We start from the raw sequence: 27,208 nt of genomic DNA, 5'->3' as shown, positions 1-27,208 counted from the left end.
TGTCGTGGAGGGAGGGGCACAGGGTCCCACGGAACATTCCACAGCACACGAGGCGGACTGTGCCGGGCCACCTGCCTGTTTCTAATGAAACATGTCACAGGACTCTGCGGGAGCAGTATCTAATAACAGTGTTTAAAAATCACATTTCAGAAATTTTCTGCTCACCTTAATATCATGCATATATTTCCTGGAAGAGAAAAAATTCCCTATAAATCCTTATTTAACCTTGCCAATTCTGTTGAAGACAGATTCTAGTGAATCATGGGAATTTCTTTTATGATCTCATGTTCTACATAAAAACAGCTCAGTTCAGTACTGATCCAGTTCCTGTGGGCCAGATTCTAATTCCTTCTGGTTGCAAAAAAACGGAAGCCCTACCAAATGATTTCCTCTGGATTGAAACACATTAAGATGGAATAAAACTTCACATCCAAAGTCATTATATTTTCCCTCAGAAACCAAAGTACAAAAACACCAGGCTAAATTTCTTTTAAATTATTTTATTTTTGTGTAAGCTAAAAGGAAATTTACACACTGAAATCTCAAAAGACCTTGGGCATGCACATTAACCTTGTTAGAGGTTCCTCTACATGTCTTTCTTTTTTCCATAGGAATTTCCCCAAACATTTAAAACCCATAGTTTTTACTGTATATACAGCCTAAACCATAGCAATCTATGATTATGTCATTTTACACTGTGCAAAATCCTCAAAAAATAGTGGTATGATAAAACAAAAAAATCATTAAACAAGGAAATTTCATTGTAAGACATTCATATAATTTGGTCCTTCTCCAAACCAAACTGATTGAAAACAGACACAATCTCTTTAAACCCCTCCAAGTTCTGACAATGATCCACACCCTACAACAAAAGAGCCATCAATTAAGTACCTCGCAAAAAGTCCAACAGCAATATGCCAGATTGAAAAGATTAAAAAAAAAAAAAGAGCGCAAAAATGTTAACAAAAGCCAGATCTGAAACAAACCCACCACACATAAAATTGAAAAAAAAAAAAAAATTAAACAGGGACTTTGGAGCTTATTTATGATAGCAAAAGTAATTCAACATAAGATATGAAAAATTAATAGAACATTCAATGCAATCTGAAAAGACTGAAGGGGATTTCAGACAGTGGAGATTTGAGTTTTTAATTTTCTTTTTTTTATTTCAAAAGTTTTGTAAGAAGGACACCACCAGTGTATTTCACAAAGACATAAATGTATACACCCCAGCAACACAAAAAGAATAAATCTTCAAAAATGTTCATCCCCGATTATTTACATTTTTTCTAATATAAATTTAGGACTTCAGTATGTAAATAAATATACATTACTATGTATACCTTTCTAGTGCGGCTTACCAACAAATCAGCTGAACTTTTTTTTTTTTTTTAATTAGAGCAGGTATGCTTTCGATGGTAGGGAAGGGCTGGAGGGAAGGAAAAGCAATTGAAAGTGTCCAATTCACATCAGTTATCAGTCTGCTTTCTCTTGGGACCTTGTGGAAGGTGTCAATGTGGCTGGGAACATCAACACCTTGGCATGCATGAACGTTAAGTCAGGAAGGCTGGCGATCACCTTGATGGCTTCTTCGCTGAGGTGCTCTTCTCTTTTCGGTTTCCTAGTGACAAGTGAAAAAAGAGAAGTGTGGTAATGTGACTTGGCTGTAGGTCAAACGGGAGACAATCCACTCCCATGGCAGGCAGCGATCTACCGGGTCCCTCCCCTCCTCAGTGCGGCGCTGCGTGCTCCCTGGGCCGCTCTCACAAAGACGCAGGCCCGCCCGGCGGATGCTCCTTACAGCCGGCCGTGCTCCTGCAGGCGGTCACAGGACCTGCCACGGCTCAGGTTTGCTTGAGGCCAGAAGCATCTACTACCCGGGCACACTTGAAAAATGTTACTAAGCTGAAGTATAACGCCAGACCCTGAATAAAACTTCACCCAACTGGATTTCCCCCGACCCCCTGTGAAACTACCAGAATTACTTCGACATAAAAAAAGTATGTCTGGCACAAGACCTGGTAAGTCATTTTAACCTCAGGCTTTCTTCATCCCCCATGGGGAATTCCAGGAGAGAAAGTCTACAGCTCACAAACACCCAGTTTCAGCCCCACTGGGAAAAGGCCAACAGGCCCAAAAGTGGCATGGAAGCCGGTTGTGGACATGGAGAATGGACACAGGACACACTTGGGGGAAGGGGGACATCTCCAAATCTGGTGGGTTTTGTAGATGGAGGACATTTTATTACACTGGCCCCTGCTATTAGAGTGAGCGGGTTGGTGCCTAAGACAGAAAGGAAGAATTCCTTTCGACCCAGGGCCTCCCGGCTGGTGAGCTGCAGAAATATCAAGTGAGCCTCAAATGTGGCTCAAACTGCACACATGATTGTAAGCCAATCTTTACTTTTTCCAGGATGTAAAATATATTGAAAGAATAGTTGTAGTCATACAGATATTAATTTTAGACCGAAGTCATTTTTCAACTGTTGACTCTAAAAAGCTCGATTTTCTTTTATGGTAAAGGATAGTTGGTACTAGATTAGGTGTGACACAAGTTATTTCTTCTACCTAAATATGTTCTTTGTCCTTGGGATGGGGAACAGAAGTCAGGAGATGAAGCAAAAAGAGAAAGATGGATGTAGACTTTCATTTCATACCTAGACTTTTCTGCTATCACTTTTGAAATCAGGCTGAAATTAAAAGATTTAATAGAACAACTGAGAAATCAAACAGAATTTTGGGACCAGAGTTCTTCAGTAGGGGGTTGAGTTTCAGGCACACTGAAAACATCAGATCAACCAATACTCAGTTCTAGGGTGAGTGAAGAATGGAATAGCAATCCAGTCTTTTCTGATTTAAATCTACATTAAAAATGTTTATTTATTTTTGAAGGACAGAAAGAGAAAAAGAGAGAGAGAGAATGAGAATGAGCAAGGAGGGGCAGAGAAAGAGGGAGACACAGAATCTGAAGTGGGTTCCAGGCTCTGAGCTGTCGGCACAAGCCCAATGTGGGGCTCGAACTCACGATGGTGAGATCATGACCTGAGCTGAAGTCAGACGCTTAACTGCACCAGGTGCCTCCAATCTACATTTCTAACTGCACTTAAATGACAGCAAAATTAACAGGTGGATATGTGGTGAACACAAACTAGAGAGTTCATTTTTTTAAAGGTTAATTTGAGAGACAGAATGTGTGTGAGCTGGGAGGGGCAGAGAGGGAGAGAGAAAATCCCAAGCAGGCTCTGCACATGGGGCTCGATCCCACAACTGCGAGATCATGACCTGAATGGAAATCAAGAGTTGGATGCTCAACAGACTGAGCACCCAGGCACCACCCAGATAGTTCATTTTCAGTCTCCAAATGAAAGACTGGAAGTGCATAATGGAAAACATCAGCCTCTCACAACGCTCAATCTTAGCATCACTAATGATGGAGTCAACCAGATATTATGCATCTTCTCATGTGGTTCAACACCTGTGCCATATTTCAGGCAAAATGTTTCACCTGAGTTCAGCAAACTTAGGAAATAAGGGGAACAGAGAAAGATATTAAATACTACTTGAAGGAGCCAACAGATAAATCCAGAAGTTGAGACATTCTACAGGACACCTAGACGGGTCTTTCTAGTAAGCTAGCGTAAAACTGAAAACAAAAGGGATGGGGGTAAATAAGCTAGATTAAAGGAGATTCAGGAGCCATAATGGCCAGGTACAACAATTCTCCGCTTTGTTAAAACCAATATTCAATTGAGGGCACATTTGAATATAGCCTTGGTATTAAAGGAATAAAAATGTACTGAAGTGGACAGACATAGAAGATGATCTGAAAGAATACACATGAAGGAGTTACATTGTTCTGAGTGGTAAGAATGTGAAACTAAGTTTTAATTTTTTGTGGGCATTTTCTGACTTTCTATAATATACCTTACTGCTTCTGTAATGATAAAAGGTTATTAAAAGAGGTAACAAATCAAATTATACCTAAACGACACTCTCATTTGTGGAGCGCAGCTGGGGTGTGGGAACGGAGAGCAGAGTAGAAGCTTCCACCCAAGAACTGCTTAGGAAGGAGGACTGCAGACTTTCTACCAAAGGCCTTACTTCAGACGCACTCCTCAGAGGCACAGGAAACTGAACGGAGTTTACAGGGTTGATAGTTTGTGTATTCATCTGTACTCAACGTGCATTGCTGTCATCTAATTTTCTTAGAATATAAGAAGAAAATGCTGGAGAATTTGAAAAGTTGTATCATGAACTTTTCTCAAGGCTAAAGCAGTGACCTAATTTTGATTTATATTCTCTTTAGCGAAGATGTATCATTTTGTCAGTGGAATACAGTGGAGAGTCCTACACAAACTCCTATGTTTATAAAAATTCATTTTAAACCAGGGGGCCAAGACCATCAATAGGTTAAAAAAAAAAAGGCTTTTCATCAGTATGGAATATCTACATGTAAAAGAATGAAGTTGGACCCCTATCTCACACCACATTGAAATATTAAATCAAAATGAATCAAAGACCTAAATGTAAGAGTTGAAGGTATAAAACTCAGGAAAAAAAAAAAAAAACAAAACCCTAGGTGTAAATCTTTCTGACCTTCAAATAGGCAATGGTTTCTGGCATGGCTATAACAAAAAGTCAGACAATAACAAATGTCAGTGAGAATGCTGAGAAACTAGAATCCTTATATTTTATTGGAAGGAATGTAAGATGGTGCCACTACTTTGGAAAACAGTTCGGCAGTTCCTCAAAAAGTTAAAACATATGACCTGGCAGTTTCCCCCCAAGAAAATTGAAAACATCTGTCCACACAAGAATTTGGACATGAATGCTCACAGGAGCATTACTCATAATAGTCAAAAAGTGAAAACACTCACAATATCTATCAATTAATTAAATGGATCAATTATTCTTTGTGACCACACAAAAGAATACATGGTCATAAAAAGGAATGAAAAGTACTGATACACACAACAGCATGACTGAACTTGAAAACATATTAAATGAAAGAAACCAGAGACAAAAGGTCATTTTGTGATACTAAAGGAGTCCGTTTATATGAAAGAATCAGAACAGGCAAGTTCCTAGAGACAGAAGGCAGATTAGTGGATGTCAGGGGCCAGGAAAAGTGGCAGATAGGGCGTAACTGCTAAGGAGTATGGAGTTTCTCTCTGGGGTAAAAAAAAAATGTTCTGGAATTAGATAGTGGTAACGGCTGTGCAATGCTGTGAACATACTAAAAAAACAATGGATTTTATGGTATGTGGATTCTATCTCAATTAAAAGATCAAAAAAAGAAAAAAAAAGACGCATGTACCCCTTTTGGCATCTAGTTGTTTGCCTTCTACAAACCTGAATGAGAGGTCTGTGGCTACTAACTAGATGACCACCCACGGATTCAGATAAGGAAGGACTTTTCTCTATACTGGACCGGTTTTAAAACTACGAACTCACATTTCTTTAGAAAGTGAGAAGTCACTTTTAATCTGTATACGGAGAGGAGCACATATACTTTACTTTCTCTGACATATGCAAAGCCACGTAGAAGAGTGTGTGTGCTGTTACACATCAAATTCCTCTACATGTACCACAGTTTCTTAACCCTGTCATTCCCTATAGTCACTCTCTCTTCTGTGTATTGTCAATATCCAAGAAGATTTTGCTGAGCTTTACTTCCTGTAGTTTCTTTTATTTAAAAAACAAAAAGAAAACGTAAAACAACAAAGGCTGAAATTTTCTGAAATGATACATGCCATCCCCCTTTCTCTTCCCTGTACAACTGGAATCATTCATGGGGACATTTTTCAGGATTACCTTCTAACTCTAAGACTTGTGAATATTTGCATTTCTTACCATTTTCAAATAACTAATTCCTCAAAACAAACTACAAAGTTGGCAACTCATTTTTTTTTCAATTGTTGTTTTACATTTTTTAAATGTTATTTATTTTTGAGAGACAGGGAACAAACTGGGAAGGAGCAGAAAGAGAGGGAGACACAGAATTTGAAACAGGCTCCAGGCTCTGAGATGCGAGCAGATGGTGGGGGCGGGAGGGGGGGACCTTGAACCTACAAACCGTGAGATCATGCCCTGAGCTGAAACTGGATGCTTAACTGACTGAGCCCCTCAGGCGCCCCTCAATTTGTTGTGTTTTAAACATGAAGCTTGAGAGACACTAGAGAGCAAGTCAATGCTCTCAATGTTACAACACTAACCTTAGTTTTAGTTCGTTCCATAATGGTACAGAATAAGGGAAATAACGAACCTAACTTCTTAAAGTAATAAAAGTTCCCTGGGGTACAAGGGAGGTTTTAAGGAGGAGTTAAAAAGTTAGAAGAGCAAGTTAAAAATGTGGTTTAGAGCTCCTCCTAATGGCACAAGGCCTGAATTCTCCTCACTGGGACTTGTGAGACTGCAGAGAAACAAGCGAACAGTAGGACTTTGCTTAGAAAAGCCTGTCCTGAAAATAAGCAGGGGAAAGCCCAAACAATACAAGCAACAGTATTTATTTTTAAGTCAAATGTAGTGTTTGACTAACATATATAGAAGAAATAATGGATGAGAATTTGTATGAGAAGAATTTTGACTTGAAAATATGCGTTGAAAAGAGAAAAAATTAGAAAGCAAGCAAAAAATAAAAATAAAAAACCCCTACCCCACCGAGGCTTCATTTACTAGTAGGTTCACTTAATAGCAGGCTTTAACAGTGCCAGGAGGCATTACTACAAAGAAACAGGAACAATGAGAAAAGAGAAAATCTGTGAATGAAAGGGAGCGTGCGTGCATGTTATCAATTTATTCTAAGGAAAAGCTAAGGGTATCCACAATTATAATAATGTTTTCATAGTTATAAATGTTCATAGTAAAAGAATTGAATGAATGGATATTTAGGCACAAAATACAGTTTGAAAGGCAATTTGATTAATTCAAGCCAAAGTTTTAAGACTGGTAAGCATTTATTATTCATAAGAAAAAAAGGCTATATGTTTTTGTTTGTTTGTTTTGGTTTTTTTTGGAGAATAAGCAATAGAGGGAGGGAGGATGAGAATACCCACGCTGGGTGTGGAGCCTGATGCGGGGCTCAATCTCCACCTTGAGATCATGGCCTGAGCTGAAATCAAGAGTCAGATGCTTAACTGACTGAGCCACCCAGGAAGCCCCCAAAAAGGCTTATTTTTAAATCAATGATTCGAAAGATGAATCTGAATCTGACAAGTAAGTGGAATGTATTTATTTAGGCCTAAGGGCTATAATACTTCTGCCACGGCAGGCAGCTGACAGGTAAATATTTCCACTTGAAAATGCTGATGAAGAACGGATTTGGGACAGCAGAGTCAGTAGGCCTATTAACCAGAATTTGCTCTAGCAGTAGTGACTTCCTGGTTCACAATGACTCCTTCTTACTAGGAACTGGCCTATTCTTATGGCTAACACATCAAAGCCATGGCTTACTATTCCAGCGCTAAATTGTGTAAAACTAAAAGCTTCCTGAATCCTAAACACAAGGCCCAAGTGACATTCCTTCTATCTGGTTCTGACACTGAGAGTGAACTGCTTTTCTAACGGCCATGCCGCTGGCCTCCCAGAAAGACTGGCAAAGCAAGCCTGCACAACCCCAACCAGAGGTGCTGCGTATCAGCAAAAATGAAGAAAATAAAATCGTAGCATCCCATACTTCATCTCAGGTCACGAGTAAAAGGATTAGCCTAAACGCCTCTGTCGAGAGTCAAGGGGGTTCCCACAGATGATCATCTCACTGGTTATGAAAGGCTTGCTATCTCAGTACTTAATCGGAATTCCTCACTAAGTTTGGGGGCGGGTAGAGTCAAAAAGAGAAAACCATATCTGTCAGCCCTTTCCTGTCTCTTATGAAATAGCTCTGCTCTAATAAAGTTCATAATTAAACATAATTTGGTACCTGTTTTCTGGAATTAGGCATCTACTGATTTTCATAAATACAATATGACTTTTAATACCCATGAATACTGAAGTACTGCAGACTACTTTGCTTTCCCACTTAGGTGGTTTTGTTTAACACAGATTTCAAAATAGGGTGTAATGAACACTAGCTGTTTACCTGGTAGATGTGCTTGTCTTCTCTACTGTGGACATGAGTCTTGCAAATGCATCAGTCACTTTGAGGCTTGAGGTGGAGATTTCCAGCTTAGAAGTTGTTAACTCATACAACTCTGGATCCACACCTTATAGTATAAAATGAAAGTCAGTGATGGCCAGCTGCAATAGGTACTCAAATAGCTACAGTCCAAGATGCAAAAGGCAAATATTCTGTAAACATCTGAGTCTTTTCCAAGCACAGCACATCTTTAGACTACTGTAGTATTGCATTTATTTTTTACATTGTAGATTCCACCTTTCAGAGTTTTTATAAAGTAGAAAAATACTTTAGCCTTAATCAATCTAACATTTATGTAGTGGATATCATGCAAACATTTATAAACTTTCTATCTGCTATAGAAAATTCCCTCAATTTTGGATCAGTGATAAGTTATCAGTGTTTTCTAGAGTGCACATGATCTGTTATAGGATATTTCAATGTTCAAATGGACTGATTAACCTCATGTTTGAACTTTCCTCTCCCTCTCCCTCCCTCACCATCTTTTCTCCATTACTTTATTCCTTGCCACAAGATTTGGAAGCTAAGAGGAAGTGTCAAATATGGTAAATGACATAGTTAAATATATTCTGACCATATGAGGACATGAAATATTACTGAAAGCATCGATTTATTACTAATGATAAATTACATACCACATTGTTTTTTTCTTCAGGTAAGAAGTAGAGAGGGTTAAATATTCCCAGAAAATTCAATAAAAGCACAAACAAAATGAAGATTGTCTCAAGGGTTAATTATATTTCTATGGTCTCATATCTAATCTTATTTAAGGAATTCAAAAGGAAGCCGAGGTCAGAGAGATTCTAAAAGTCTATAAAAATTCTCCCATCTGACTTCACTAAAATATGCATATATTTTTATATCTTCCTCAAATACAGATTTATATTAAATAACAATGACTACAAAAACACTGAAAAGAATATTTTTGATTCAAGCTAAATGTTGGATAATACAGACTCAAAAAAAAAAAATAACCCTATTAATTCTATACTCTCTTTGGTACCAGCAAGTTACTGGAGTTCAAAGTTGAGTAGTTTGCGAATGACAGAACAGCAGATTGTTAAGGAAGAATGGCTTCCAGCTCCATCAATTTTTACTTATTATTTCTAAAAAAGTTCTGAAGATCAGCAAAGTTATATATAAATGTAAACACTGATGTTATTAACAAGTTTACTCCTTTTAAGGTTAAGAAAAACAATTCGAACTGCCTTACTAACCACCTTTGCAGAAGAGACTGGCAGACGTAAAAGGAGAGCTCAGATGTTTACAGAAACCAAACAAGCAAAAGCAGCTTCCACAGTTATCACGTCCAGCAAGGGAGGAAGGCTATAGAAAATGTCTGTTGACTCTCCCAAGTTCTTAATATTTCATTAAGGTACAGTTTCAAAATATACTTTACAAGGCCTTTTCTTTGTATTTCTGTAAGTATATAGGTTTCAGTTAAAACCTAAACAATTGGTGATGCCTGTATGGGACCAAATGAACCCAAAGTACCTCCTTCCTCCATTGGGAAAGGTTAGATTCCAAGTAACCACAAAATTTCAGCTGGTGTCTAATATATAATGCAGAATAAACATCTGCATTTTGACTAGCAACAGGAAAGTGGTAGTAAAAATTTGGTTGGGTTTATAAAATACTGGCCACTTGGCTGTCAAAGAACAAAGTGGGAAATAAAAACTATATAGAGAGACAACACTCACTGCCCCCAGCCCAAAACCACCATCACAAAAAAAAGGGAAGTACCATGACTATATATTTTTCAAAAACAAGAGGACTACATACTCTACACTACTAATTGAAGAAATTTTTTAATGGAAGAGTTTGCTTGTTTTTTCCCCTTTTACTTTTTTTTTTTAATAGAACCTTAATGAGGCATAGTATAGTTACATAACTAAAGCTAGCCAACCAAGTTCTATGCCAACCTCCTAATTCTCACACACAAAATAACCGCAAGCTAAGTAAGACAAAATGACTTTCCCAGAAACAAGTCAGAAAAAGTGCAAGCAAGTGGTGAAATGGAATACTGAGAAAGGTGTTGATACCTGTAGCTTGATGGTAAGTTTTAAGAAAACCCAATAGCAATAAAAAGAAGCCAAAGCAAATTTATAGTAATCAAGTTTATACAGCAGCTAGAGCATACTAATGAAAGTATGGAACAAAAATATTTAAAAGGTTCCAAAGTAATGAGGACCATGTTTGAGCATGCTAATTTCTCTTCCAATACAGCTTTAAGCTTCTGAAACCACCTGCTCTTCTCCAAGCTGTGTATACTAAGCCTGGGTACCAGGTAATTTCTGTACTTCTCTATATGGTCAGATTATTTGTGTTCTTATGGATGGTTTTTAACGGAGTTTGAAATGTAATGAAGAATTAAGTTTAAACCAGGTTTTAGGTGTCCAAAAAGAGTGATGTCATGTAAGTTACAGTATGGCTCATGACAAAACAAATCTGAGAGCAAATTAAAAATGGGAGCTTGGTAATTCATTCTTAGGAAAACGGTAATAAGGAAACTGATACACAAGTTTTTGGTGGCTTTTTCTTCCCCCAATTAAGTATTAAAAACAGCTAATTAGGCTCACCCAGGTCATTCAAGAGCTCAAATATATTTAGAAGTAACTTGAATAAAGAGTAAAATATCATTTGGAAGTCAAAAACAGACACAGATTGGTTTTTCATATCCTTGCAAAATCTCAGGAATAATGAAAAGGATGAGCAGGGGCTTAGGTTTGAGAAATCCAGTCATTCTATCAAATGGCTTCGGAACTTCCTTAGAGCAGGATCACATTTCCATAACCAGATTCTGGAGAAGGATGTTCTGGCTTCCAGGCTCACCCTTATCTGACTTTTGTGGTCTCCCCCATTTCCCATCATGGCTCCTAAACTGCTAGGAGTGGGTGGCAGGGCATCAAGGGGAAGAGAACAAAACCAGCAAATCTCAGGAACCAGGCTGGCCATGTAACTGGCTGCTGCTAGTGGGGAGGGGGAGGGATGCTCGCTATGCATTCTGGGCATCAGCATCTATGTAGCACCCCGACATCTGTCTGGTGATCAATGGGCATGATTACCAGATCGCAAGGTGGGATGACAGGCACTCATTAAAATGGTATTGAATAAAATGTAAACATAAAAATGCCATATATTTTAATCTTTTATTCAGTTAGAAAATGACAAAGTACATTAGTCCTTTGGTCAATAAACTGAACTTTGCAGGGCTGAACATTAATTTAACAGGCACTCCAGTAAGTTTTAATATCTAGCTTTTAATATCTCATAGCAATTATTTCCTATTAACTTCTGTAACATTTTTTTTTCCTCCATGGAAAACTAACAATACTTTCCATTTAAGAGCTATGTGAAAACTATGTAGTAGTTCTATACGGGACCCATATATAACTAAGTGCTAGACTCTAACATTTTGGAACCTAATTATACACTTAGCATTAATAAACAACTAACTGAATGCTAGAATTTGTAAAGATTCTATTATCACAGGCACTACAATGTAAAGTCATCTTTGTATACTAAAATATTCTCATATCTGTAAACCGGTATTTTCTCAAATGGCTCTATAGAATATGCTTGTAAAAATAAGCATATAAAATATCACATTTTCCATTTACAGGAAAAAAAACTCCCACAAACAAATCCCACTTTTAACTGTCTAAGGACGGTAGGGCTATTTTATTTCTAGAAATTACTTTCAGTTCTGAATATTACACTTAGAAAGCTTTCCTTAAGACACATTTCACAGAAGTCATCTGTTATAATCAGATACTAGAAAATAACAATAGACAGACAAAAGAAAAGTATCAGAAAGATATTAGAATACAATCTACTTGTTTCCTTGTTTATAGGAAAGTCACGTGGTGTGGTCATGCTCTTAGTAATTCAACTAGAAGTGTGGTTTGAACACTCTGCTGACCTGGGATTGTGGTGCTGCTGCTAGAGCTACTGTCATCCACGGGCCCAAAGAAATCAAGGTTCAGAAGAGTGGAACCTCCACTAGCTTGAAATTCAGTGACCGTGTTGGTGGGCAGCCACACAGAAGGTAAGCCAAGGGAGGAGGGGTTATGTGTAAAAAGGGGTAAGACACACACTTGAACATGCAGGTTATAATTAGTAGTCATTACACATTTTAAAATCAACATTAAAACAATGTGTACAGTATTAGTTTTTCATTACTAAGGACATTTCTAAAGTAACAATTTAATCCCATGTACATTTTCTCATGTACAAAGTAAATAATTTAACACTTAGTAAGGTTGTAGTTAGGAGTTCAGTTCTTTCAATCAAAACTCGAAACCATACCAGAAAGACCAAGGGGGAAGTGTACCCGTTAAAGGGAAACAATACTTTTATCTCAACCCAACATTAGATCACTGTACATGCCCCAAATCAGTCTTCCGTGTTAGTAATGTTGGTTTCTAATTAATAATTTTTAAAAAGTGACAAAGTTGTCAGTTTCAGGACACGCACCAATACATTAACTTGGTTTAAATTAAAATCACATTGAGAAGGAATGTCATAACTGCCCTACCCTGATGTGCACCCTCAAGCTGTACTGTTCCCCTTTAACTCTGAAACAGTAATCAGAAATAGTATACATTTTTTAAATAAGTTGTTAATAAAAAGCATGATGATTTGACTGAATAAGACACCAGACAACAGCAAAAGGTGCATCCAGGCTTTCCTTCAGCACTGTTATTCAATTGGATGCTTTCCACATCCCAGGACCCCCAGTCTCAGGCAAAGCTGATAGAAGGACAGGTGTATTAGACAATGGCTCAAATGACTGATGAAGTATAAGGAGTTAAGAGTAATTGTAGCTTAAGATCCAATTAAAATTAAAATTTGTTATGTCAACACACTGGAAAACTAGCATTTTAAAGACCCACAGTACTAGAATAAGTTACTTCTTTTTCAGGATTTTCTCTTAAAGCCATGAGAGAAACCAATTATTTCTGCAACTACCTACCAGTATTTTGCGATAAGTTTTAGAAAAAGATCATGAAAATCATTCATTTTCCATTTGCATAATAAGTGCTCTATAAAATATTAAATCTGAAAATTACTTTGAGTCAATAAATATGGATCTATTTGCACATTATTTTTGGTTATATTATTGTGCTTTGTGCTTTTTTAAAGCAGCCTCTAGCCACAAGACTTTGCATCCAAGAAAATTCCACAAATTAAAACTACAGAAACAAATTTCAAGTGAACTGGTCCTACCTAAAATATCATTTAAACTACTTAGATACTTGTAAAAAATAAAGAAGTTTTTTATTACTTAAGATAAAGAAATTAAAATTTTACCTAGTTACTGCTACCTGTATTTGGACATTAATACTTTAATGATAGTAACAGCTTTTTTTTTTTTTTTGAGCAATTACTATTCAGAAAGAAAGCCTGAATTTCCAAAGATAAGAAGTCATGTTCAAACCAAAGAGGAGATCAGCAGAGAGAAGTCTGTCTGAACTTTGTAGCTTTCTTAACTCTAGCTCTGGGGCTAGAGGCTCTACGGAGAGACGTACCATCTAAAGGGTTAGTAAGGCCACTGCTACTCCAGTCAAACTGGACGGGCGGTAGAGACTCCTAGAGTTGAAAACCAAAACACCAAAATTAATCAGAACAGGCTGCAGCAACATAAAGAATCCTTAAAATAAAATAAAAAACTACTATAGCAAGATCATTAGGCAATGAAGTACCTATAGACAAAACTGGGATAACTGACAGTTTCAGAAGATTACCTAAAAATATAAACACAAACTGAAATTGAAAACCTGACAATAGTACAGCTTATTGATATTAAGAAAAACTGTCTTTTTACATTTCCAAACAGATACTTATAGATTGATTCTATGTCAAGATTTCAATCTATTCTCAAGATTGAAACTACTGGCTAGATTATAACAAATATTTTTTTAAAAATCACTGACTCTTTTCACTGGAGTGATCTACTGTGTATTACACGATTGGCCACTTAAAATTCCTTAGTAGGTGTCTAATGCAATAGAGAAGGTACCATATTCAAAAGGAGGAGATTTGCGTTATTTGAGACCAAGTAACTACTAAATAACTAGTTGTATGACCACATGTGGTTTAATTTAATTGGTCTCTCTATGCATAAAATGAGATAAAGTCCAAGATCTCTGATTCTTTACAATTTCCAAAAATACAAAGAAAATCATGGGCCAGTAAACAGGAACTACATTTAAAATAAAAAAAAATTAAATCAACTTCTCTAATTTATTACTTATAATCAGTATCAGGATTTAATTTTAAAAACAATGTACTTAAGAGTATACTCAGAGCTCATTTGCGTAGTCTAGGTTTTAAAATTTTGTTAATTGCCGAACACATAAAGATAAATTGAGCAAATGGTACATGTGAGATAGAAAGTGGTACAAAATATTTTAAAAATCATCATTGCTTTAGGAACAGTCTTAATAAAACATTGGGATTCTTGGTTTTCTTTTGTTTTTGGGGTAGTGTTGACAGCACTGACATAACCTGTGTTCAAGTAGATTCTTAATACCAACATGTTGTGGTCTTTTTTTTTTTTTTCTTCTTTTTTTCTTTGGTGGCGCTCACACTATGCTTTATTGTAAGGTAGGTATTATTACTTTATACTCATTTTTTTTTTCCTGTGTAAAGACTTGTTCCCTGTAGGAAAGGAGCACAAATTGGTTACTGCTGAGTCTAATTCCATGACATTATAATACAACTGCCTTGATAACTGGGATATCAAGGATAAGCATGTTACTATAAGCATTTAGTCTTCCCTAAATCAGGTCAGGCCTGGAGGTTGAGGAGGGAGGTATAAACAAATCAAAATGCTAACATTAGTGGTTACCAGGGGTAGGGATAGTTGGGGGTGGGAAGGGCTATTAAAAGAATTCTTTATGGTGATAGAAGAGTTCTGTATCTTGATTGCAGTGGTGGTTACACAAGTCTGTCCATGTGATAAAAAGGGATAGAACTATAGACAAACATTGAAATCAAGTCATATTCCCGGGTTTGATACTGTATTGTAAGTAGTAAGATGTAATTAGGGGGAGAAACTGGGAAAGGGTACAAAGCATCTCCTCTATACTACCTTTGCAACTTTTTGTGAATCTATAATTCTTTCAAATAAAATTAACAATAACACTGGTGAAAATCTAGTTTATAACCTACCTGCAAGACTGATAAACATTTAGAAAAAACCTTTAGCTGATCTCAAAAACAAACAAGCAAAAAGCTCTAAGTATTCCAACAGATTGAACTCATATTATTTACAATGAAACCTTTCGGCCTATTGAATGGTGATTGGATGTATAACACTCAGGTTTTGCAATAACAAAATTTCTGTTTAAATGGAGCAAAGCTCTTTCATTAACATGGTTTATCTAGATGATGTCAAGTAGCTGGTTGTTCAGAAATATTTCAGTGATTTGCTAGGAATTTTAGATTCTCATCCAGGTATATGTCATTTTGAAGACACAGCCAATATTATAACAATGAGGTGCTGAAACACGATTCAACATTTAGTGAAAATAAGACAGAAGTAAAACAGGAAACGCCAGCAATTATAAGCTGACTAATGGCATTGCCAAGGAAGCCTTCTTAAAGAGAAAGCACTGAATGAAGCATTTAAAACAACCTTAAGCAATGAGGCATGAATGATTACTATAGAGACTAAAGCACTAAGGAAGAAAAGGTCATAATCAAAAGAGCAAAACCATTATATATTAACTAAATGAAATTTAAGTAAAAACTTGAAGTTAAAAAAGGAAAGGAGAAAAATTAAGTACGTTTAGATTCATCCCTAAGTATTTCATGGTTTTGTTGTTTTGGTGAATAGCATGTGTCTTAAATTTCAATTTCTAATCACTGTTTTCAGTACCTATAGAAATATAGTTCATTTTTATGTATTGATTTTGCTAAATTCACTTACTGGTATTATTATATTTTTGTAAATTCATTGGGATTTTCTGTGTAGATGATCATGTCATTGGTTAATAAAGACAAAGAATACTGATTAAGAATAAAAAGAACCACCTCTCTCCCTTCCCAAAAAACCAATGGGGACTAGAAACCAGAGACTTGGGTTCTAGTCCTAGCTGTGCCACTGATGTATGCTTTTGTATCATTTAGCTTATCCAAATACTTTCTCTTAATGTAAAAAGAGAGCACAGTCCTACATAATTTTTTTCAGAAACTGGTGGCTCAGTCTGTTAAGCGTCTAAGCTCTTGGTTTTGGCTCAGGTCATGATCTCACAGTCTGTGAGTTCAAGCCCCATATTGGGCTCTGTTTTGATGGTGCATGCAGAGCCTGCTTGGGATTCTCTCTTTCCCTCTCTCTCTGCCCCTTCCCTGTTTGTGCTCTCTTGCTCTCTCTCTCTCAAAAAAACAAAAACAAAAAACCACCCTTTAAAAAAAATAAAATTTTGATTCATAAATAGCCACATCATGAAGCCTAAGAGGAGATTTTCCAGTAGTGACTAACTAGATAACTGTTAACCAAAGAGCTGACTCTATTCAGCAGTGCGTTAAGTGCGGTTAACATACTGATCTTGTTAAGTCACAGGGAAATCAGTAATGGCACCATGAATGATGTGACCTTGAAATTCAGTGAATAAAGATTTAAAAAAAAAAAAAAAAGCAAAAGTATCATTACTGCTTTTTGCCCATAAGCTGTGTTTTCAGGTAAAAGTGTCCTAGAAAAAAATACTAGGAACAGTTGTTAAGTCATTAAACTCCTAAACAAGAGAGGCAATGTATAAACTAATTTGGAAGAAATGATAAAAATCCAATGGGTACCTAAATTGAGACAGATCAGAAAGCAGGCAGTCACATAATGAGAATTATACGATGATACTAAGTATGGAAGCCACTGTTAGTGATGTCAATATAAAAACATTAAAGGAAGGTATGGTGGCTGACCAAAAAAGAAAAGGAAAGAAATCAGGTATTAAACAGATCTTTCCTGACACATTTTGTTGAACTTCTAGCACTAAAGGGTATGGCCATTTCCTCTGAACATCATGACTAGTGGAGAGATGTAATAGTATTACTGCATGGCCAATATGTAAAGTAAAAATAATACACACACTGCCTGCCAAAGAATAGTGGTAAGAAATATTGCTTTACATACAGAGAATTTTACAATGTACTTTACATGTTTTTAGAATATTTTAACCTGATTCAGGAGTATGGAGCCAAGCAAAGATCATATAATTTAGTGAAGGTCAGGCACCTCGGCACAGAATTCTGATATGTAGATGAAGTCTACAGTTTGTGTATGCTAGAATGAAGACTTACAGAGGCTCAAGTTGATTCAGAAATAAATTTGAGGGGTGCCTGGATGGCTCAGTCCATTAAGCTTCTGACTTTGGCTCAGGTCATGAACTTACGGTTCGTGGGTTTGAGCCCCACAATGGTTTCTGTGCTGACAGCTCAGAGCCTGGAGCCTGCTTCAGATTGTTTACATCTCTCGCTGTCTCTTGCCTGTTCACTCTCTCAAAAATAACATTAAAAAATTTTTTTTGAACAACTTTGCTTGGGAGATATTATTTTCATTGGCTCTTCAAAAGCTTTAAAACTTAAGCTAATGAGGATCACAAACCCCCCAAAAGGTACAGAATTTGTTAATATTTATGTGTATTTTTTTAAAGACAAAGATGTGTATACTAAACAGAATAAAAGCATGTGATAAAAATGGTTTAAAAAAAAATATAATTAGCAAGAGACCAAGTTCCATCTGCTAGCAAAAAAGACTTAGATGTACTTAAATGCTGCTGAGGACTTCTATACTTGACTAGACATATAAATATGGACGAGTGTATGCATATGTATAGACATAGCAGCAGCCAAACATATCATGGAGCCTTGACTAATCTCCATTAAATTAATACAATTTAATTTCCATTAAAAGTTCCATTAACACACATGTTTTTCATTAGGTCATCCAGACTTTTAGTCATTTATAATTAAAATCTGTAAGAAAGATGATAAATATGAGGGGAGACTAGAATAAAATATGTAAGATTAATTAAACCAACTAGAGGCAAAAATGACAAGTGACCTCTAACTCTGATAAAATAAGCAATAGTTTATGGGGCTGCAACACAGAGAAGTGGTTGCATGGAGAAGAGGAGGAGGTGGCAGCAAGCAAAACTAGCAATAAGAGGTCTCAAGTGAGAATGGCTTCATTTTCAGTAAATGCATCAGGTAGTCTGAACCAGGTAGTTCAAGTTACTTTCCTAATACCTCTCACTGTACGAATAAAAATGTTGCCTTAGGCAGAAGTGGGAATGTGCTGGGGGAGAAGTAATTTTGGAATCTGGTTATGTAGGGCAGGCCTGGGAAGGAAGCTGAGAGCCGGAGACAATGTAAGGACAATTAAAGGAAGAGAACTAAGGACAGATTTCTACTTACAGAGACAACTTTGCCCAAACCACTTTCCCTGTTGCTCAATCATCAATAAGGCCAGGCATTTCACATTTCAGGCCTCCTTGCCTACTATTTCAGTATTAGTAATAAAGTGGCTTTAAAGGGATGTTGAAGCTAGGCTAACTATAAATCACAGTGGTACACAGCAGTAATATCACATCTTCCTTGAAACACGGCTGCAAGGGGAGGACTTTGCTTTATGTCATTGTTTCCTAAAGTATCTTCTTCAAAATACTAGTTGAATGGGCGTTACAACTCTTTCCTCTTGGTCCCTGCAGAGAAGGGCCCTTTGGCCAAGTAAATAATTAAAATCAAATTCACTACAGGATTCTCCAGAGACCTTAATGTGTGTGTTGAGAATTTCCAAGGGTGGTTATAGGGTATGGTATGAGAAATTTTCCAAACTTACTTTCCCTTGGAACCCTTCTTTAGTGGAGCATCTCTGGTGATTAGTGTTCAATGGAACACACACTTTGGGACAAGCTGTCCAGATACATATTTTTATGTTAGATATAACTGAAGATATTTAAGGTAAAAAAAATGACAAACATGGCAAGAATATGTTTTACCTATAGTAATGTTCACTTAAAAATATTAATCTTTTAAGAAAGAATGTTTAACCAGCACTGAGTCAGTTTCTAACTTGATGTGGGAAGAGTAAGCAAATTTTTTCATAGATAAAAAAGTGTGGGAAGAGTAAGCAAATTTTTTCATAGATAAAAAAGTGAGACTGAAAAAAAGTGTGCTTAATGTTGCCAAGGAAGTAAAGGATAATAAAGGTAAGACTGCTTTCTTTTCTTCTTAATCCACAGAATGTTTTATAGAGGCCACATTATTTTCAACTTAAGTAACTTTTATTCAAACTCTCAAAACAGTAGTTTTTAATGTAATAACCACACTTAATTTTATTACTCTAGAAAATTTGCAGGTTTCAGAAAAAATACACAATGGCAAAAGAGCTGGTGTAAATGTAGCATTTCCCCATTTTTTTTAAAAAGAAAATCAGGACTTACCAGATTTGTATGTCAGTAATTATGAGCATACAATGTTCAACCTGAAAGGGGGTTTTAAAGATGCCTGCTTCAAAGTCTTCATTTTGTAGGTAAAGAAACTAGGGCCCAGAAAGGGTTAAAGGACTTATGCATAACCAGCTAGTGCTCAAGCTGTGCCTTTTTTGAAAATTAAAGATAGTTTGTTAATTGTATTCCAAGGGATAATAATAAGTAATCAAAATCATGTTCATCATGGAATCAAATTTTTTTAAATATTTTAAACTAAAAGTTATACATTAAGGAAAACACTGTGGACATGTGTGTGTACACATGGATAAATGTATCAATACATGGATATTTTTACCTGGAATTGGTCAGATGTACATGTGTTCATTTCTGGTGACATGGTGTTTGTCTGAGCGATGGAAGCGATTTTTTCTGCAGCAGATAGTGGTTTCAATGGTTCCTTGGTGGGTTCTAACATACCCTGAAAAAGGTGTATTAGCCATTATTGGGTGAGGGGGAGAAACCGACTCAAACTTTATGAGGAAAATCAATGTAGCACAAAGTAAAAAATCAAGTCATTTGGAAAATGCTGAAGACAAAGAGGAACTATTATTAATTTTTGTTTAGAGAAAATTTTATAGCACTACATTGGAAAATGTTTTACAATAGTACCTTTGGAACCCAAACTTTTGAAGCAAGACCTTGTATTTGACATCAGATTTGTTTTAAAGTGCCTAGTTTAGCACTTTATACAAAAGCGTAAGTAATGTGGGATGCCAGGGGTGGGGAAGAGGCAGGTACAACAGTATATAGTATCCAGGCCCTAAGAATCCAATACTTTTGAGAGGTTTCAGACACCGAAACTGCAGGAAAGGACGCCCTTTGTACCCACTACATCATGGTGGTGCTTGGAGAAGTGAGAATAGTAAAACACACCGGCTAGAGAGTGGCACTCTTGGAGGGACCACCATGGCTCAGCAGCACGGAAGTTCTCTCATCCCCTGAAATGCAGCTTGATCAGCATCAAACCATTTTGCTCACCTAAAACACACCATCTAATGTGATGGTGTCTATATGCTTCAATGTATATTTGAGCCTATTTCCACTAGGGGATGGGAGCTTTAATACTTAGTTCCTTGGATTGGCACAGTAGAGAAAAGCCATATCAGAGGGGACAACATCTTACATGTTCCACTATGTGTGTTAAAAATCTAACATACTTTTTGAGTATGAAAGGAAGGTACTGAGGATCGAGGTATAAATAAAGAAGGAAAAAAGAAATTCAGCATTTTGCCATTAATACTCTACCAAACACTAACACTAATGGATAATCATCGAGGTTAATAGCCTGACAAAAAAAGCCTTAACACATTTAAAAATAATACTTAACTAACTTGTAAAAAAAGTTTTTTTTAAAGAATCTGTAATTTTCTAAAAACAAATTTTCAGGACAATCCCTCCTCTTCTCATATAATAGAGTACATGCTGGGTGGCTTAGCCAGTTAAGCATTTGACTCTTGGTTTTGGCTCAGATCATGATCTCACGGTTCCTGAGTTTGAGCCCTGCACTAGGCTCCAAGCTGACAGTGTAGAGGCTGCTTGGGATTCTCACTCCTCCCCTCCCTCTGCCCATTCTCCAGAACATTCCCTCTCTCCCTCCCTTCTCCCTTCTCTCCCCTCGCCCTCGCTCCCTCCCTTTCCTTCTGCTTCCCCTTCTCCCCGCCCCCTCAGGGAATCTGCTGTCAGAGCAGAGCCCCACGCAGGGTTCGATCCTGAGAGCCAAGAATTCATGACCTGAGCTGAAATCAAGAGTCGGACACTAACCACCTAGGCACCCCACACAAATTCAATTCTTAATGATATTTTGTGAAAAGCTTCCCTCCAAAGCTTAAATGAAAATAAATTCATGGTCTGACTCCACAGCATATACATTATGCAGGCTTTCTAGTGCCCTCTTATGTAAAGAGACAATGCATTCAGCAAATAAGTACCAACCTTAGCCAACTTTTCTAATGTGAACTATCCACTTAAATCAGTGGTCCCCAAAGTGGTCCCTAATACTAGTTTTTTTTTTTTTTCCTCCAATCACCTGGGAACTTGTCAGATGTGTAATCACTCCTATGGAAAAAGAAACTCAGTGGTGCCCAGCACTGTGTGTTTTAACACATCTTCCAACCAATTTTGATGCCTATTTTTTTATAAATTATTCTTTAATATTTATTTTTGAGAAGGAGAGAGAGAGTGAAAGCAGTCCAGGGCAGAGAGAGAGGAGGGACAGAGGATCTGAAGCAGGGTCGGGCTCTGCATGGACAGTAGTGAGCCTGATGTGGGGCTCAAACTCATAAAGTGAGATTATACCTGAAGTTGGATGCTCAACCAACAGAGCCACCCAGGTGCCCTAATTCTGATTAAGGTCTGAGAACCAGTGACTTAACTGACCATTTCAGGTACTACTGCTCCCGATGAGACCAAAAGATACTGAACACCTCACCTATGTAAAGCACCATGGGAAAAATTCAGGTGTAATTAAAATCTGAAACCAGCTATGAAAAAGAATAAGTTTCTAAACATAAGGCATCATAAAGATGGAGGAGGAGGAGATGTACTCACTAAATTAACTTTGGTATTAGAAGTTTATAAAAATAATAGAATTATTACTAATAAAGATTGTAATTAAGGCAGAAAAATAAAGCAAGAATATTAGTCTCTAATTCCTCACATAATTTAAAGAACTGGCTTGTGTCCTGAGCCTACACATAGGATTAAGTAGGTTATTGCCCCCAATGTGCTGCATGAAAACTCCTACAAATTAAATTCATACTTTCTACCTCGTAAAAGACACTGACACCAACTACCTCTAGAATGCTACTCCTTGTGGAAAAAAGAAATACAAATAACCAAAGGTTAGAGTATGTCCTGGATTATATTTACCCATAACAGAAGACAGTATATGGATAATCAAGGTGTTTTGAAAATACAAGATAAGTTACATTTATACAGGACCAGAGTGATAAAAAGATTCAAGCACAAGTTTTTGTCTAATCCCACAAAACAAACAAAACTACAAAAACAAAACAAAGTAAAATATTCCACTTCAATATCAATAATTAGACCTTATTCATGGAAAAGTTTTGTAGATTAAAAAAGGTCAAATTTCACAGCAAATTCATTTCTGCATGCACATAAGAAGGTTGTTTAATTTAAATTCCATACCAAGCTATATTTTTTTCCTTAAACATACTTTTCCCTGATTTTCAAGTTATTGGTGAAAGAACTTAATTCACCAATAACTCAAAGACACACCAAAAACACAAACACATCAAACTTTGAAGTGTGACTGAGTCCTGGTAAGGTACAGAAAGAAAATTCCTCAGTTTTCCTGGACTACCTGGCATATCTGAAAAAACAAAATTCAACACATTTAAAAACTTAATAGAAAAACTGAGGACCAATTATGGGTCCTGGTCCATTTTCAATTATTATCATTTGGTATTCCCAAACTTTTAGATACATCTATCCATAGCTTCAATAGTGTATGATTTAAAATTGATCATGACTGGATTAAAACAAATGATGTCTAAGCCTTCAAATACTTCAGCCTCCACCTTTAAAAAGCAAATATAGGAAGAAAACAAAAAGGAAAGAAGGAAAATCAAGACCTCCAAAGGTACCTTTTACAAAGAGTCATGAGCACTATTACTAGGATAAAGATAATCTTCAATCTAAAACAGAAGTGTCTTTAATTCAGAAAAAAGGCCTTAAATCGAGACTTGAAGGGAAGAGATCAAAAAGGATATTAATATTTATTCCCTTGATGTTCCCACACTAAATGCCCCTTCAAATATACTTTCCGTATCATGCCATGTAAGATAATTTTCCAGAATGAATGCAGCAATAAATATGCACAGAGACATTTTATACTCACCAGTCCTGCTGCATACATGGGCACGATAACAGGCTGCTTCTTGTTACCCGTGAAGAGCTACACATGTGTGTTAGAGAAAAAGAACGTATACTCAGAGAATGATACGGCATACACTGAAACAGTTAACAAAACATGTTATCACATACATTGTGAAGTATACATAGAAGAAATTGTTAAGTTGCCCATATGGGCTTATTTTTTGGATCTCTTAGTACAATTCCTTTATTTGATAGTTAATGAAAAACATTAAGAACAATTTTTTCTAAAAATAAGAAATATTGACTGGAGAAAAATTCAGATCCATTTATGTTTAAAAGCTGGCATATTCAAAATACGTGAGCATTTAAGCCAATTAATATTTATTTTTCTGAAGAACTAGCTTATCACAGCTTGAACAAAAGTGTAACAGAATTTAAAAACACCCACATCACCACTAAAGGATTTTCCAAAGTACTAACAAAACTCACAATGTTTCGAGTGTCTATTCCCAAGGAGCACAAAAGCTTCTTGTTGCTATGGGAGCCGCCCCACTGATATCTCAAGCCATGTGCATCATGGATGTCCTGTAGCTCGGTCCACACATCCAGCAGTTCCCTGCAAAGGTCATGATGGAGCCATCGACAATGGGTTACTCAATAGTTTTCACCATGAATTCTAGTCTTAATGTGACTGTGAAATATCATACATTCCAATTAATCTTGTCTTTAACATGAGTACACAGCTATTATCTGAATAAAACAAACTGCCCCCACTTACAGTTATTCAAGTAGCTAGTAGCTAAGTTAAACTCATTTGAAACAATAGGTCAGTAACCAACCAAACTTTAGCCTGTATGTTTTTTTCAATTGCAAAACAAAAATACTTTTTTTTTAAACTTAAAAACAATTTTTTAAAAAACATTTATTCATTTTTGAAAGAGACAGAGCATGAGTGGGGGAGGAGTAGAAAGAGAGAGGGAGACACAGAATCCAAAGGAGGCTCCAGGCCCAAGCTGTCAAAACTGAGCCCGATGCGGGGGTTGAAGTCAAACTAGGAGATCACGACCTGAGCTGAAGTCTGATGCTTAATTGGCTGAGCCACCCATGGGCTCCAAACTTTTTTTCTTTTAACATTTACTTATTTTTGAGAGACAGAGCACGAGTAACATTTACTTATTTTTGAGAGACAGAGCATGAGTAACATTTACTTATTTTTGAGAGACAGAGCACGAGTAGGAGAGGGGCAGAGGAAGAGGGGGGCACAGAATCCGAAGCAGTCTCCAGGCTCTGAGAGATCAGCACAAGCCCGACACAGGGCTTGAACTCATGAACTGTGAGATCATGACCTGAAAGTTGGACACTTAACCAACTGAGCCACCAGGCAACCCTTAAAACAAAAATATTTAAAAGGGGGAAAGAAATCATTCAGCATTCCACCGTATTACTACAGCCATTTAACATGCTTTCTCTTTGAGTCTTGATCCACAAACACATAGATGCAATTACAGCAAATACATAATTTTATACTCTTTTTCAGATTTTAAGCATGTCCTCATCTACACCTATACCTTTTCCAATGGCCATGTAATGTTCTGTTAGACAGATGCATCAGTATTTATTTGACCATAACCTTATAGTTTAAGTTATTTTCACTGTTCATCTCCTATTGTAAGGCAAATTATGCTCCTGTATTTTACGGTGTATTTTGTTGTAGAGTTGTGTTATTTCCCAAAAATGAATCTCCTGAAGAGATTTCTGGGTCTAAGAGTATGAGCCATCTGTACAACTAGCATATTTTTATATAACACATCTAAACACTTTTAAGATGGTAAAGCATAAACCTTTTTGTCCCCTTCCCTTCTCAGAAATCACCCCCAAAATACCAAGAAGCAAATCATAATCTCCATATTTAAAATGTTAAGAGATACTTAAAACTTTGCACCACAAACTTTGAGGGATGAAGGAGGGCCTTGCAGAGAGAGATAATATGTTCAGACATGGAGAGTAATGAAATGCAAGAGAAGAGTCCAGGAATAACTTTCAAATTAAAATTAGAAAATAAATCTAGGTCCTCTAACATCTAATAATTAATAGGAATTCCAGAAAGAAAACAGACAATGGAGGGAAGGTAACTGTATTGCTACTCTATTGGTAGTCGTCAATACAAGGACTGCCCAACACTGAAGAATGGAAGCCTCCAGATCGAAAGGTCATATAGTTAGTATTCTGTCCAATTAATGAAAAGACTCCTATCAAGACACTTCAGTGTGAAATTGCAGAATATCCACAACAAATTATTCTAAATTAAGAGTAGAATTAAACTTTTACTATGCATGCACCTTTATTTCTCAGGAGGCTATCAGAGATGTGCTCCACCAGCATGAGCTCTAAGTGAACAGAAGTCCCAAACATGTGTTTAAGAAGCCTACATTGAATCCATCCCAGGCTGGGATAGAATGATGGAAGGCTCAGGAAGAAATGGCATGACTAACCTGACAGGTCTGATCACAAGTAAACTTGTATTAATAGCCCACTGGAGGGTAGGAAAAGACTGATAAATAAAAAAAGAGGCAACTATTAAGTCCAAGAAGCAGCTTACTCTAACGGAAATCGTGGCTTGGCAGTGAACACTATTTACATGATTAAAATAATGAAAATACCAAATATCAACTTATCGAAAAACTAGGATGTAAGTCACACAGGGAAGATGAAGGGAGAAGAACAGCATACGTAGAGTCCAAATTCCTACTTATTGTATTTGGAAGTCAAAAGATAATATATAAAATTGACTGATAAGAATAATGATTTAGAAGTATTTGAAAGAGTTCAAAATGGAACCGACTTTTTTTTTTTTTAGCAAAATAGGATTTTTTAAAACGTCAACACAATAATGTTACAAGATCATTTTAGAACCTTGATGTTTTAAGGTAACTTTATAAATCAGAACAGCAGTTAAAACTAAAAAAACATACATGCTCTCTAAAAACTGTCTACTACTCACCCACTTTCAGCTAAGGCCTCTCTTGTTTTTATTGGGAAGGTGCTTGTTTCCAGCAAGTGCTTCAGGGAAGGAACTTCTTCTTCAGTATCAGGGATAAATATTGATGGAAAACATGCTTCGAAAATTCGCTCCAGGCGGTTTAGTAAAGCTGTCTGCATCAAAACACCCCCCACCAAAAGTTTATTTTCATTTTTCTAATTTTAATGATTTCAGTTTTATCATCATCGACACACACACACACACACACACACCTCCAACCCCACGCCTGGTCGACTATTTCAGGAGAGGGAGGTTATTAAATACCAGTCAGGTACAGAAAGCACTAAATGAAATAAGCATAACTACTCGCAGGACAACTGCTCTAGATGATTACATTAAATACTCTTGGTGATACAATGGTGACAAGTAAACGTAGTTATATGCCAAGCAACATATCTGGTACTTTACAAACATCACCATATTTAGTCTATTACAAAATTCACAAAGAAGAAATTACTAGTCAATTGTACAGTGAGAAAGGAATCTCGAAGTGTGAATGATCTACCCAAAGCAAAAGCAAAACCAGAAATGTTCATAAAACCAGGCAGCATCCATGTTCTTTCCATCACTGAGATGTTCCCTACCACCACTTAAGTACTATAGATTTAGGAATAATTAAATTGAAGATTTGTGGAAAGTATGCTATTATAGTTGAAGAGAACTTTTTTCTTGAACATAAAACATTTGAACGTTAAAAGTC

At 36.6% G+C, this 27,208-nt stretch overlaps 1 protein-coding gene across 3 annotated transcripts in view; it reads right to left on the bottom strand.

Moving 5' to 3' along the window:
- Positions 1-484: 484 nt before the first annotated feature.
- AFTPH (aftiphilin) overlaps positions 485-27,208 on the bottom strand; it is a 64,358-nt gene continuing 37,634 nt past the window's right edge. The window contains exons 3-10 of one of the 3 annotated variants that reach the window (XM_029937473.1): positions 26,470-26,621; positions 23,958-24,084; positions 23,491-23,547; positions 19,924-20,046; positions 13,665-13,725; positions 12,056-12,139; positions 8,077-8,200; positions 485-1,621 (exon numbers count right to left, since the gene is read on the bottom strand). In XM_029937473.1, coding sequence (XP_029793333.1) covers positions 1,477-1,621; positions 8,077-8,200; positions 12,056-12,139; positions 13,665-13,725; positions 19,924-20,046; positions 23,491-23,547; positions 23,958-24,084; positions 26,470-26,621 — 873 coding nt within the window. In that variant the 3' untranslated portion in view covers positions 485-1,476. Of the gene's footprint in view, positions 1,622-8,076; positions 8,201-12,055; positions 12,140-13,664; positions 13,726-19,923; positions 20,047-23,490; positions 23,548-23,957; positions 24,085-26,469; positions 26,622-27,208 lie in introns of those variants that run through there. The other 2 variants (XM_029937474.1, XM_029937475.1) reach the window with 2 other exon arrangements.

Source organism: Suricata suricatta, chromosome 4 (genome assembly GCF_006229205.1).
Source record: "Suricata suricatta isolate VVHF042 chromosome 4, meerkat_22Aug2017_6uvM2_HiC, whole genome shotgun sequence".
Classification (NCBI taxonomy): Eukaryota; Metazoa; Chordata; class Mammalia; order Carnivora; family Herpestidae; genus Suricata; species Suricata suricatta.
This window is presented reverse-complemented; position numbering and strand designations above follow the sequence as displayed.